General features: G+C 40.6%; 5 protein-coding genes across 5 annotated transcripts; 3 read left to right on the forward strand and 2 right to left on the reverse strand.

Moving 5' to 3' along the window:
* The first annotated feature begins 3,505 nt into the window (after positions 1 to 3,505).
* On the forward strand, positions 3,506 to 4,076 carry LOC108053654 (larval cuticle protein 1). The gene is made up of 2 exons (XM_017136366.1): positions 3,506 to 3,583; positions 3,663 to 4,076. Exons 1-2 carry the CDS (start codon positions 3,572 to 3,574, stop codon positions 4,002 to 4,004), a joined length of 354 nt encoding a protein of 117 aa, XP_016991855.1. The 5' UTR covers positions 3,506 to 3,571; the 3' UTR covers positions 4,005 to 4,076.
* A 1,262-nt stretch (positions 4,077 to 5,338) lies between these two features.
* LOC108053653 (endocuticle structural glycoprotein ABD-5-like) lies at positions 5,339 to 6,345 on the forward strand. Its single transcript, XM_017136365.1, has 2 exons — positions 5,339 to 5,381; positions 5,889 to 6,345. Exons 1-2 carry the CDS (start codon positions 5,370 to 5,372, stop codon positions 6,270 to 6,272), a joined length of 396 nt encoding a protein of 131 aa, XP_016991854.1. The 5' UTR covers positions 5,339 to 5,369; the 3' UTR covers positions 6,273 to 6,345.
* Positions 6,346 to 6,542: 197 nt separating this feature from the next.
* LOC108053652 (endocuticle structural glycoprotein ABD-5-like) lies at positions 6,543 to 7,467 on the forward strand. Its single transcript, XM_017136364.1, has 2 exons — positions 6,543 to 6,586; positions 6,985 to 7,467. Exons 1-2 carry the CDS (start codon positions 6,575 to 6,577, stop codon positions 7,366 to 7,368), a joined length of 396 nt encoding a protein of 131 aa, XP_016991853.1. The 5' UTR covers positions 6,543 to 6,574; the 3' UTR covers positions 7,369 to 7,467.
* A 494-nt stretch (positions 7,468 to 7,961) lies between these two features.
* LOC108053646 (mitochondrial sodium/calcium exchanger protein) lies at positions 7,962 to 11,407 on the reverse strand. The gene is made up of 7 exons (XM_017136358.2): positions 11,145 to 11,407; positions 10,679 to 11,082; positions 10,271 to 10,624; positions 10,096 to 10,214; positions 8,424 to 8,658; positions 8,302 to 8,369; positions 7,962 to 8,250 (listed from the first exon to the last, which is right to left on the reverse strand). Exons 1-7 carry the CDS (start codon positions 11,375 to 11,377, stop codon positions 8,056 to 8,058), a joined length of 1,608 nt encoding a protein of 535 aa, XP_016991847.1. The 5' UTR covers positions 11,378 to 11,407; the 3' UTR covers positions 7,962 to 8,055.
* Positions 11,408 to 12,109: 702 nt separating this feature from the next.
* LOC108053650 lies at positions 12,110 to 12,912 on the reverse strand. The gene has a single exon (XM_017136362.1). The coding sequence runs from the start codon at positions 12,847 to 12,849 to the stop codon at positions 12,208 to 12,210; it is 642 nt and encodes a 213-aa protein (XP_016991851.1). The 5' UTR covers positions 12,850 to 12,912; the 3' UTR covers positions 12,110 to 12,207.
* Between the last annotated feature and the right edge of the window lie 303 nt (positions 12,913 to 13,215).

A 13,215-nucleotide genomic window follows, 5' to 3' on the forward strand; every position in this document is an offset into this window, starting at 1 on the left:
TTTTCGTTTGTCATCTGTATGAGCTGCCATTAAAATTCGAACATGTCTTGTTCCATGCTCAGCTCATACTTTAATTGCATATGCTAATTCTGATGAGGTTTTCCATTCCGGAGCAGGGTCAATTTATGCGAAAAGGTTCGTGGGTTAAAATTAATGCTTGTTCATGTTGGATTTACGTTAAATGTATAAAGAGAAAACCCTTTTTTTCTCAATAAAGGCAAAAAATTTCCTATTAAAGTTGTTAAATGCTACCAAAAGTTTTTTTAGTCTTGCATATTCTAGATCCCGCCTTGTGAGCTGCAATTGTTTCTAGCTAATTAAATATGACATTCAGCCTAATAGTAGGCTACACAAAATTTAAGTTAGCTAAATAGCTTCCACATTAGGCATCCAAAACTTTAAAATGCGCTACACTTGATAACGACTAAAGATGTAAGCTAAAAATAGTCAGTAGAAAATTGTACAATTAAATTTTTTGTATTGCGAAAATCCGGAATAAATCAACTAAGTTTCGGGTTCTTGTTCAAAACTCTGAGAAACATTAATTAAATGTTGGAGTGTCATACCTCGTTGAATTTGCTATACAATTTCTCATCAATTGGCGTTTTTTAGCTAAAAAATTTATTTTTTTAAAATTAAAAAAAAAAACATGAATAAAAACAAGAAAGGAAAGCTAACTTCGGGCGGAGCCGAAGTTGATATACCCTTGCATTATATTCTCCAAAATTATTTATATGATGCATTCTTAATACTCATAAAAAATCCCAACTTCCTAACTTTAAAAACACCAAAGTTATGTCATTTCCCATCGTTCAGTTATATGGCAGCTATAGGATATAGTCGGCCGATCCTTATGAAATTTGGCAGGTCGGATTGATTGGCCAAAAATAAAACCCATAGATAATCCCAACTTCCTAACTTTACAAACACCAAAGTTATGGCATTTCCGATCAATCAGTTATATGGCAGCTATAGGATATAGTCGTCCGATCCTTATGAAATTTTGTAAGTTAGACTGATTAGCCAAAAATAAAACCCATAGAACTTCCTAACTTGCTAACTTGAAAAACACCAAAGTTATGGCATTTCCGATCGTTCAGTTATATGGCAGCTATATGATATAGTAGCCCGATCCGGCTCGTTCCGACTTATATACTACCTGCAATAGAAAGACAACTTTTGGGAAAGTTTCAAGCGGATAGCTTTAAAACTGAGGGACTAGTTTGCGTAGAAACGGACGGACGGACAGACGGACAGACGGACAGACGGACAGACGGACGGACAGACGGACGGACAGACGGACATGGCTTGATCGACTCTCCTGGTGATGCTGATCAAGAATATATATACTTTATAGGGTCGGAAATGTCTCCTTCACTGCGTTGCAAACTTTTGACTGAAATTATAATACCCTCTGCAAGGGTATAAAAAGTTATTTTCGATATCAGGCGTATAATAATTGGTATCTAACAGTGCAGTTTCGGCTGTAGGTCTCAACGTAGAACGTAAACAACTACAAAAATAAATATTCAAAAAATGCGTGGCTTCAATTATTTTTGTAACCTTAAGCTTTCGCATAGTTGTTTTCACCTAATGACATGCTCAAATGTGAGTGCCAAATATTAGTTATAAATATGTTTTGGTCCACATTGGCCAACAGTCGTATGATTGATTTGCCATTTGAATAATTCACGAAACTGGGCGAATAAATAGCAATAAAACAAAGCACCGAAATGCGGGAAATCAAGCGCAAAATGTGGCGATGCGGGGAGCGACATAAAAATGGCCCGCCAAATTTATGCAGAAATGCGAGACACAACAAGCGCACAACACAATGTTTTGTGGCCCGATGAGCAAACCGCATTAAAGACAGGTCGGACACTCCTCCCACGACTCCGACTGCAGCATGGGTTTTAGGCTTTGGGCCTCAGTCATTTTAGCCTCAAATCCACCTAAAAGTCGGACAGCGATGGCGACGGTTATTAATAGACTGCAGCCAGAAAGTTGCACCGCATCGCAATGGTTTAGATGTCTTAGATGTCTTGGATGATTTTCGCAGAGTGGGCCTGACATTTTGCAATTGTGAATTCCATTAGTGAGAAATTATGGCCGCCAGCGGGGCTAATTGATTCACTTTGAGCTGTGCGTAGTGCGACTGCAACTGCGAGTTCTGGCTTCGGGTTCCGGCTGGCAGATCTTGGCTAAAGGTTAACAAGTCGCAGCTCTGAATTATGACCTCGTCGGCATGGAGGCTACATTATGTTTATGTTGCTACATTAATGAGTTTCCACTTCTGTGGCAGGCGCGTCAAATGCCGCTCTGCAAAGTCACACTCGCAAAATTGGGTCCTGTCTCACATTGGAAAATTTTGTAAGACATTAAAGAGCATCTATTAATAGTATAGTTTTAAGGACAAACACAAACAGGACGAATATTGATGCGTTCGTAAGGGAAAGTCACTTTCCAAAAAAATAGATATTTAAACTAAAAAACAAATTCTAGAAATAAATGAAATAGTCTAGTATAATGTAAAATATTCAGTATAATATTTAATCTAAAATACAAATTTTGGAAATAAATGAAATAGTCTAGTATACTGTATTCAGTATAATATTCAATCTAGAAAACAAATTGAAGAAATAAATGAAATAGTCTAGAGTAATAAAGAATGTCTATATATTTAAATTACGAAATTGTAGAATAATAGGAATTGTCTAGTATAACATAATTTTTCTACATGTTTAGGTTAATGAATTCATTGAATGTTAAGCGATGCACATTTTTAGCAATTAAGTTTAAGTTTACTTTCGTTCTTAATATATATTTCAAACGATTTCTTCCAGTGCATACTTGCAGTAGTACTTGTTTCAGCTGGATTTAATCCAACTCCCCGACTGGGGAGCCACAAAGAATCAATTTATTAACACGTTGCCCGAGAGCCTGGCCGTTTTGGCAAGTGGAACTGGAAATTGGAACTGGGCGGGCCAAGGCAAATGCCAAAATGCAACTTCTGCCGCAGTCGGCTGCTGTGGCAGAGTTGCGAAATTGCTGGAAATTATTATTGAATTCTTTGTGCCTTGCCGTTTTTTTTCCGTCTTGGCCATAAATGTTAGCCGCTTCCCAAAGACGCCCGAGGTGCCCACCCACTGTAACCGAGAGTTACATGGCCCGGAATTCGCATGGAAGTCTGGTGGAGCAGTCAGCCGTTACCATTTTCGGCACCTTTCGCTTGCCGCAGTGCCAAATTGTGACAAATTTTATTAGCCAGCTGCACCTTTCCAGCAGAACCCACGCGATTCACATGTCTTTATGGATGCTATCTGCATTGTAAACATGACAGTTTACCAGCTCCACACTTCTAATTTCCATTTGAATTGCAAATCGGGGGTTCAATGAACCCCAGAAAAGCATGAAACTCGACCTGCTACTTTCTACTGACCTCAAAAACAGCATCTGTCGTTGCATAACTTTGTCTGGTGATCTGGAAGAAAGGTCTATATAACTGGCATCGCCAACGAAGTGCTATAAAAAGCGCAGAATCTTTTAGTATCGCTTAGTATTAGCATAAATCATGTTCGCATTGGTAAGAAGTCGGGAGCTCATGAATAGCCGAACGCTAAGTGACTTTGGTTTTTTTTTTTGTTTCGTTTTGGGTCTTCCAGTTATTGATCTTGACTTGCTGCCAACTGTGGAGTTGGCCCGCTGAGAGTGCTGCCATTAATGAACCGGTGCCAATCCTCAAATCGGTGGCCGAACAACTCAGTTCTGGCTCCTATTTATTTTCGTACGAGGGCGCAGATGGCAGTTATCGCGAGGAGGTGGGCATAGTTAAATCCGATCCAAAGACAAAGACAATCGATGACGATCTGGAGGTGTCCGGCATGTATGGCTATATCGACGACAGGGGCCAGAAGGTGGAAGTCAGCTATACGGCGGACAAGAATGGCTTTCTGCCCCATGTTAGGTACTTTGCCAGGGGGGAGCCTATAAATAAATCGAAGTGAGCCATTATCTTTGATGGCCACACATTCTTGCAAATGTTAGCCAGACAATTACTAAAGCCAAGAGCCGATCCAGGCGCGAATGCCCATCTCTGGGCCAAAAGGAGCGGCACACGGTAAAAAATTATATATAAAACTAGATTTATCGTGCTCTTAATACCAACCGTAGCTATACTGTATGCAAAAATTTATAAATTTTATGTTTTTTCCTAAAGATTATTCATAATTTCTGAAGAAACTTACAAATTATATTTTTATACAGAAAACAAGTTAAGTAAAATATGTTCAAGGGTACACTCAACCCAAAAAACTGTAATTTAAAGTTATCTTTATTTATTTAAGTTAAAATCAAATACAAATAACTCGTTATTGTAAGTCTTAGCATTGTACTCAAACCTTTTTACCTTTAACCCACTATTAATAAAACCATATCTTAAATAAAGTTGAATTGCTTTTTTTGGGTGTCTGGTCCAGCAGCTGAATTTGAAATCGCTTGCTCATCGCTGGGATTTTTAATTTTCGGAAGATTTGCGAAATTAGTTAAGCTGTCAAAGTTATAAATTGTGGCAGCATCGCAGATTGCCCTTTGAGCCAAGCCAAGTAAAATGTCGTTCGGTGCAGCGACATGGATTTGTATTTATCACCCCATGAAATGAATAACGAAAAGTAACACGATCGTTAAAAACTACCGATAATTGAATTAATAGCGCAGCAATGTAAATGAAATGGCTGATGCACCCCATTGAGATTCTGAATCGAGCCATTTGTCAGCCGAAGATGTTCGATAGATAGTTATAGATGGGAATAGATAGATGGATATATATGTAGATGCCCTGGGCTGGGGGCTACACCCCGGTACAGATCATAGTATAAACTGCATTAAAGCTGACATTTTACACATTTCTGGGATTGGTATGGTCGTTGTGGTGCAAGGTGTGAGGTGCGACTGATTAATGGCGACACCTGGCGAGTGGGTGAAGCCATGCAAGTTATGCAGTTGCAGAGGTTGTTAATGTAGCCGCCGATCGGTGTCATCAATCGCCGGCGTCATCACCCAGAGAACTGACTCAGATCTCCGATCCCAAATCCCGCCAGCATAGTGACACATTTTCGCATTCCCAAGTCTGATAACTGACCCATAAGAGACCTTGACATTTCAAGCCAGTCGCATTTTGAAGTTTGCGGACGTAGCGTCCACATAAAACGGGATGCAAACATGTTTGGCATGTTAACGCGAAAGAGTCGAAAGAGCTGGAAGTGGTCGAAATTTTGGAGCAGGAGTGCGCGGCTATAAAAGCCAACTGGCCGATCCACTTTGAGTTCACACGCGCTTTAACTCTCGCTTTCTACGCTCCCAAAATCGCAAAAATGTTCAAGATCGTAAGTGGATTCCATAAAGGATTAGATGCAGTAACTCCTTTCTCTCCTTTTTAATAATTCGATAATGAGAAGTGAAATTGATAGAGGATTATACGCAGAGAAAGAAAAATAAAAAGGATATTGAGATTCATAACTAAACCAATTGCATAACTTGCCTGCTTTTCGGTCTTTTATTTAGAGTCTAAAAGTTTTCTTTGCTCGTGAAAAAATAACCGAAATAAGGTGTAGATGCATTATGACCTAGATAAATAAATATATAAATTTTCTAACTTTTTAAAATAAATAATAAAATGTTTATTAACTTATGAGATATTTATGAGATTATATAAAATAATTTCCACATATCTGTTTTCTGTGTATCCTATTTTATTAAGGAGTTATGTGAAATTAGTATTTATAATTTGAATATTAAGTTAGGAAAAGGAGATATATCCTTGTTCCTGAAATAATGTATCGGTGTAATGGTGTTCCCAAATTAAAAGGTCCTAATATTCTGATCTCCGGCAGCTTCCTCTTTTTGTCCTGGCCGTGGTGGTCGCCTGTTGCCAAGCTCTTCCCGTGGAACCCGAACGCGAGACAGTGGCCATCTTGAAATCCGAGATCACTAAGAAGAATAATGGAGGCTATGAATCTGAGTACGAGGCTGCAGATGGAACCAAGCGCTTCGAGCAGGCTGATGTGGTGAACGAGGGCACCGACGAGGAGGCTCTGGAGGTGAAGGGATCCTACAAATACACCGATGACCAGGGCCAGGAGGTGGAGGTGTTCTACACGGCGGGAAAGAACGGATTCGTCCCATACGGAACCATCATCAACCCGGAAATCACAGCTGTTGCTGAGGCAGCCAAGGATCTGCCCAAACCAGAGAAGAAGGAGAAGTTGGGTCAATAGGACCTGTTTTCTCGAAGAGATCTCGTAGAACTTAGTTCATAAGATTGATGGAAAGAGCCAGCAGCGCGTTGAAACTAGGCAAACAAAAATAAAAGTCAAAACTGATGCATAGAAAAGAAGTTTGAACCTTTGAGTATTTGTATTTCTAAACATGTTTGACATGTTAACGCAAAAGAGTCGAAAGACCTGGTAGTGGTCGAATTTTGGAGCAGGAGTGCGCGGCTATAAAAGCCAACTGGTTGATCTACTTTGAGTTCACACGCGCTTTAACTCTCGCTTTTTACACCTCCAAAATCTCAAAAATGTTCAAGATCGTAAGTGGATTCAATAATAATTCGATAAGGATACGTGAAATTGACAGAGAAAATACAATAAAAAGGATTCATAATTAACCTCCTTTTCGGTCTTTAATTTGTTAAATTAAAGTTCTCTTTGCTCGTGAAAAATTAACTTTTTAAATCGTATAACAAAAGGTTTAAAAATCTATGAAATATTTATGAGATTATACAAAATAATTTTCACATATATGTTTTCTGTGTTCCAAGAAGTTATAACCTTGATAAAATGAGATACACAGAAAACAGATATGTGGAAATTAGTATGTATAACTTGAATATTAAGTTAGGAAAAGGAGATTTGTCTTGTTCCGCAGATAATGAATCGGGTAAAACTGTCCCAAATTAAAAGGTCCTCATATTCTGATCTCCGGCAGCTTCCTCTTTTCGTCCTGGCCGTGGTGGTCGCCTGTTGTCAAGCTCTTCCCGTGGAACCCGAACGTATGACAGTGGCCATCTTGAAATCCGAGATGAACAAGCACAATGATGGGAGCTATGACACTATCTACGAGGCTGGAGATGGAACCAAGCGCCAAGAGGACGCTGCTGTGGTGAGCGAGGGCACCGAAGAGGAAGCTCTGGAGGTGAAGGGATCCTACACGTACATCGATGACGACGGCAAGGTGGTGGAGGTGTTCTATACGGCGGGAAAGAACGGATTCGTTCCATACGGTGACACTATCAACCCGGAAATCACAGCTGTTGCTGAGGCAGCCAAGGATCTTCCCAAGCCAGAGAAGAAGGAGAAGTTTGGTCAATAGGACTCGTTTTTTTGAAGATATCTCGTAGAACTTAGTTCATAAGATTGATGGAAAGAGCCAGCAGCGCGTTGAAACTAGGCAAACAAAAATAAAAGTCAAAACCGATGCCAAGAAAAGAAGTTTGAACCTTTGAGTATTTGTTTTTCTAATTTGCATAATTCTAACTTTTTCGTTTACTTAGCTGGTGAATATTGGTAAAATACACTGGGAAATATTGTGTCTATAAAAGTTTTCATACTTATAAAAGCCAAATCAAATCAAAAGTCAAATAAGATTTATATAAAGATATATATATATATTTGAAAGAGGTGTTTAAATAAGAGTTAAGGTTTTACATTTTTTTTCGAATTTTTCCCAGTGCAGATGGGAAATACCCGACTCAAAAGACCTTGAAAGCAGACAAAAAAGGTGGCACAGTATCAAAGTCTGGGACGTCATATGATTAAGCACACGTTTGTCCACTTTGCGGCGGTACAGTGAGCCCTGGGGCCACAAACGAGACACCTGCCACAATACATCATTACACGCTTAAACATCGTCCATTAGCTTTGATCAGAGACACAAGAAATGAAGATCTAACGAACAGGAAAGCATAAGAATGAAATTGGCCATTTAATGAGACATAAATCATCTAGGGAATTTGCATATTTGATGGGCATGGCGTGGGGGCACATATTGTTAACCCTTTCACACGCCATAAGCGTGGATAACGCCCTTCTCCAGAAGAATTAGAACTCCCAGGAAGAAGATGTAGTAGAAAACCAACAGAAAACCACAAGCTCGTCGCATATTGAAGTTTGTGGTGAGGGCGGAGAGCATTGAGAAGCACATTCCAACCTCCACGAAGATGCACACCGTCTCGCCGAAACCGCCCTCCGAAACCTTTTGGAAGATCACATTAAAATAATAACACCTTTCTTATTATTTACTTACGCTTATATTTTTGGGTGCATTCACAAACGATTGAACCACCAGTGGCAGGGCCAGAAACACAAAGGATCCTGCAATAAAATAAAGGCTAGATCATCAATATAATATCCAGTTTGATTAAGTACCAAATACAGGTGCTGAAAAGGTGGCCGTGAATGCCATGCGAGGCCATCCTTGACGAGCTAGAGAAAGATTGGCCACCAAATCGTTGCTACTCAAGGCCCAGCATACGGCAGTTGCCAAGGAAAACTCCTGGCTCACTTTCAATATGGTGGCTAGTGTGAAGAACATGGCATTCACCTCAGTGGTTAAGCAGAAGATCAGGAAAATGGTAGCCAGGAAACCCATTCCAGATGTAAACTGTAAAATGCAAACTCAAAATGTAAACTATTTATTGGCTAATATACTTAGAAAACGGAATAAAAATGATTTGTGGGTTACTAAATGCAGAATACCAGCTCATTAAATTCTATCACATTTCTTCAAAAACTGATTTAAATATTTTATATAACTTTTTCACTAAATTAATGTCACCCAAAATTTTTCTAAAATGAAATAATTTAAAATCAGAAAAATTCCCATTCATTCTTTATTGAAAGAGAATACTCCTACTGATTTTTGAATACATATAAAGTTCATTTTAAGCAAACGAGTTATAAAGATATAAATTAAGATAAGTATAAAAGAAACTGCTCTTCTACCCTCTAATTATACCCTTGCAGAGGGTATTATAATTTTGGTCAAAAGTGTGCAACGCAGTGAAGAAGACATCTCCGACCCTATAAAGTATATATATTCTTGATCAGGATCACCTCCTGAGTTGATATAGCCATGTCCGTCTGTCCGTCTGTCCGTCTGTCCGTCTGTCTGTCCGTCTGTCTGTCCGTCTGTCTGTTTCTACGCAAACTAGTCTCTCAGTTTTAAAGCTATCGAACTGAAACTTTGCACACACCCTTCTTTCCTTTGCACGCAGTATATAAGTCGGAACGGACGGGATCGGCCGACTATATCCTATAGCTGCCATATAACTGATTGATCGGAAATGCCATAACTTTGGTGTTTGTAAAGTAAGGAAGCTGGGACTTCCTATGGGTTTTATATTTGGCCAATCAATCCGACCTACCAAATTTCATAAGGATCGGCCGACTATATCCTATAGCTGCCATATAACTGAACGATTGGAAATGCCATAACTTTGGTGTTTGCAAAGCTAGGAAGCTGGGACTTCCTATGGGTTTTATATTTGACCAATCAATCCGACCTACCAAATTTCATAAGGATCGGCCGACTATATCCTTTAGCTGCCATATAACTGATTGATCGGAAATGTCATAACTTTGGTGTTTGTTAAGTTAGGAAGTTGGGATTTTCTATGGGCTTTATTTTTGGCCAATCAATCCGACCTATCAAATTTCATAAGGATCGGCCGACTATATCCTATAGCTGCCATATAACTGAACGATTGGAAATGCCATAACTTTGGTGTTTTTAAAGTAAGAAAGTTGTGATTTTTTATGAGTATTAAGAATGCATCATATGAATAATTTTGGAGAATATAATTTACAGAGTATTCTGCAAGGGTATATCAACTTCGGCTTCGCCCGAAGTTAGCTTTCCTTTCTTGTTTTTCAAATGAAATGACTCAGAATCCAGAGAAGTCTGTTAGAGATAAGGATCAATTTCATCTCCGGGGGCACGAAACTTTGTAGTTCAAAATGATTATATTTAGCCATTTTTAAGAAAACTGGTTTTATGAGTACGTGCCTGAAATCAGCATTAGAAATACCGAGAACTTACCCTGAAGAATTTGGGCGGGGTGTCGGTGCGCGTGACAAAAAATATCAAGATGGAAACGGGGACCATAGTCATGAGGATGAGCAGATAGGCGGCGATGCCCGCAATGTTATATCCCCGAACTGTATGGAATATCATAAGGTTGATCATTTACAAGACAACAACGAGACAAGCTCACCAATTATGTAGGCAATGTAGGTGGGAACGAGAATCAGTTGCAGATTGAAGAGCAGCTTGGACCATCCGTAGAGGGGCTTCTCCATGTCCACCACTGGGATGAGGATTCGGAGCACCATATCGATGGGCTGCTTGACCACCAGGTAGACCTTCACCATCAGGGTTCCCCTGCGAAAGCGATCCGTGTCGAACTCGGCGACCGTGTTCCAGAATTGTCGGAAAATTCGCCGATTTCGCTTACCCTGATGTTTGGATGTCCAATCGATTTCCTGGCGCTTCAGTGGCAACTGCGTCTGCGGCTTCAGTTCCTCCAGTTGCAATGCCTCATTGAGAGTTATACGTTTTCGCTCCAGTTCTAGGGAAGATTTATGGATCTTATATATGGGTTTTAGTTTAAGAAGTTACTCACTTCGAATGCGTGCCATTAGCAAATGCTGGTCGATAACGGCCACCACAACGTAGCCCACAAAGATGAAGGGACTGGGTAAGGCGGACACCCAGTTAATTCCTTGGGGTCGCTTGTGGATATAGTCCATGTAGGCGGTGTTCAAGAACAGGAAGCCAAAATCCCGCATGTAGTAATTGGGCTCATAGTTAAAGGGCTTGGTCAGGATCACCATTCCGGCGACAAAGATGTGGAGGAACATGGTCTGCGACATGCACGAAAGGAAGGCGTACTTGGAGCTCTGCAGCCTCGAAGCAATGGCAGTGAATAGATCTGGTGATCCATTGGCAATGGCCAGCACTGTAACTCCAGCGGTGCTCTCGTTCAACCTAAATGCATCCGTGATTACCTTCAAAGTGGGACAAAAGCTGGAGAAGTATTACCCTTATAACTACTTATATATTGGAATGGTAATATATTAAAGACTCACTAGTGGTGTACCGCCAACTGCATCATCCAGAAGACGTAGATTAGTATCAGGGTCATTCCGAGTCCACTCCAAAAGGCATTGAAACTGCTTCGAACATCCACTTTGCAGTAATGCCAGCTCAGGTAGTTGATCAAGTTCATGTTAGACAGACAATCCTGATTGGTTTCCACAAATCTACATCGTTGGGTCTCCGGTAAATTATGAATCGCTCCGCACGTGTCCTCGTTAAGCATTTTTAACTCGGTATTTATTTTCCTATTACTAGATTATTACATTGATGCTGATTGAAAATCCTAAGCTGTCTAAAGGTTTATTAAACTGATGTGGGTGAATAATAACTTGGGACTTAAAATCCCGTCTCTTAACTTGTCTACAATGTTATTGTGCCTGTATGATTTGTTCTGCTTTTAATTTACAAAAGGTAATAAAGTAGTAGTCAAAAAAGCCATAGTTTAAAGTTGAAAATAACTCCTGCAGTTCAACAATTGATTGACTTTTTTAACGATCCAATGTGCGAATGACATTTAAAAATGCGTATTTTATGATATAATATAATATTAGTGTTTACGAGTAGGTTAATACCTAAAGGCCAGTTTTTGCAATCCATAAAAATGTTTTTCGCTTAGACAAAGGATTGTGTGACACGTTGTTTACGAATTTTAAGCAAATGAGTTTTATCATGCCGGATTACTAATCAACGAAATATCTCAATTCGCTTTGTTTCCATTATGCCATTCTCGCTTGATTATACCAATCGTTAATCTTTTCATATTCTCCAATAAAGTTCTAAGCCATGAGCGTCATTCCAACAATTTGTGGCCGGTGAGATAATTTCTTGTTGTCGGCTTTCTGCTTAAATTAGCACTAACCATAGCGAAATTTATGATAAGTATTTATATGCAGCACGGAATCCGCATTTCACATGCAGCTGCTGTCGCTTCCATTTAAATCGAGAACGATGCGGATTTCAGATAGGGAATCGTTTTATTGCTAGCCAGTTAAATTAGATCGCACTCGTTATTAAATTAAACAATACTTAGGTAAGTCTAGAGTCTAGGAAAGCTTAGGCAGTCTTGGTTTCGACCTTCTTCTCGTCTTCGATGGCCACCTTCACCTCGGTTTCTGGCACGGCATCGAGGACCACCTGGACAGGGACCACCTGGGACTCAGCGGGCAGGGGCTCGGATTTCTCCACCACCACCGATTCCTTGGCCACCACGGTGCCCTCCTTCTCCACGGGAGTGGCCTCATTCTCCACGACAGCTGACTTCTTCTCCAGCTCCTGGGAGCGGGCCTTGCGGTTCCTTAGCTCTTCCTCCACGGAAACCTTGGGAAGATCGGCGGCAGCCCTGGCCAGCTCGGTAATCTCCTTGGGAATGATGGTGCCTACGGGCACAAATCCGTTCTTTCCGGCGGTGTAGTGAACCACCACAGTGTTGCCATCGGCATCCACATAGCTGTACATTCCGGAGACCTCCAAGGCCTCGTCCTCGGTGCCGGCATCCACGACAACGCCCTTCTCCGAGCGGATGGACTGATCGCCGCCCTCGTAGCTGAAGTGGAAGGAGCCATCGGGCTGCTTCTCCGTCTCGAATTTCAGCACGGGAACGATCTCCCGCTTCTCGGTGGTGCTATCCACCTGGCCAATACTGGCGGCCAGGGATCCACTGGCCAGGGCCAACAAACAGATGGCGATCTTGAACATCTTGGTGGTTATTATTTGGGTTATTAAGATGGAAGAGATAGAAGAGATGCTTTCTTGACGGGAACCGGCGGACGACTTGGCTTACTACATCTGCCATCCACTTTATATACCGGCGTTTAATGTGCGCAGCAGCCGCGAATTAGCATCTTCCAGTCCCATTACGCCATAACCGAAAAATACACAAAAATATACCCAAAACAAAACGGAAAAAACACCAAAGAAATTCTATGGAAGCGAACAGAATGTGATTTAATAAAACACTCACAGCCAAGAGACAAGATTTGCATATTTTATGATTCAGCGACTCGTTTTTAAAGAAGAGAGGTCAAGTGATCAAGCCAATGATGAGGCACTGTAATGAGATCG

The sequence above is a fragment of the Drosophila rhopaloa genome, unplaced genomic scaffold (genome assembly GCF_018152115.1).
Source record: "Drosophila rhopaloa isolate 14029-0021.01 unplaced genomic scaffold, ASM1815211v1 contig_115, whole genome shotgun sequence".
Taxonomy (NCBI): domain Eukaryota; kingdom Metazoa; phylum Arthropoda; class Insecta; order Diptera; family Drosophilidae; genus Drosophila; species Drosophila rhopaloa.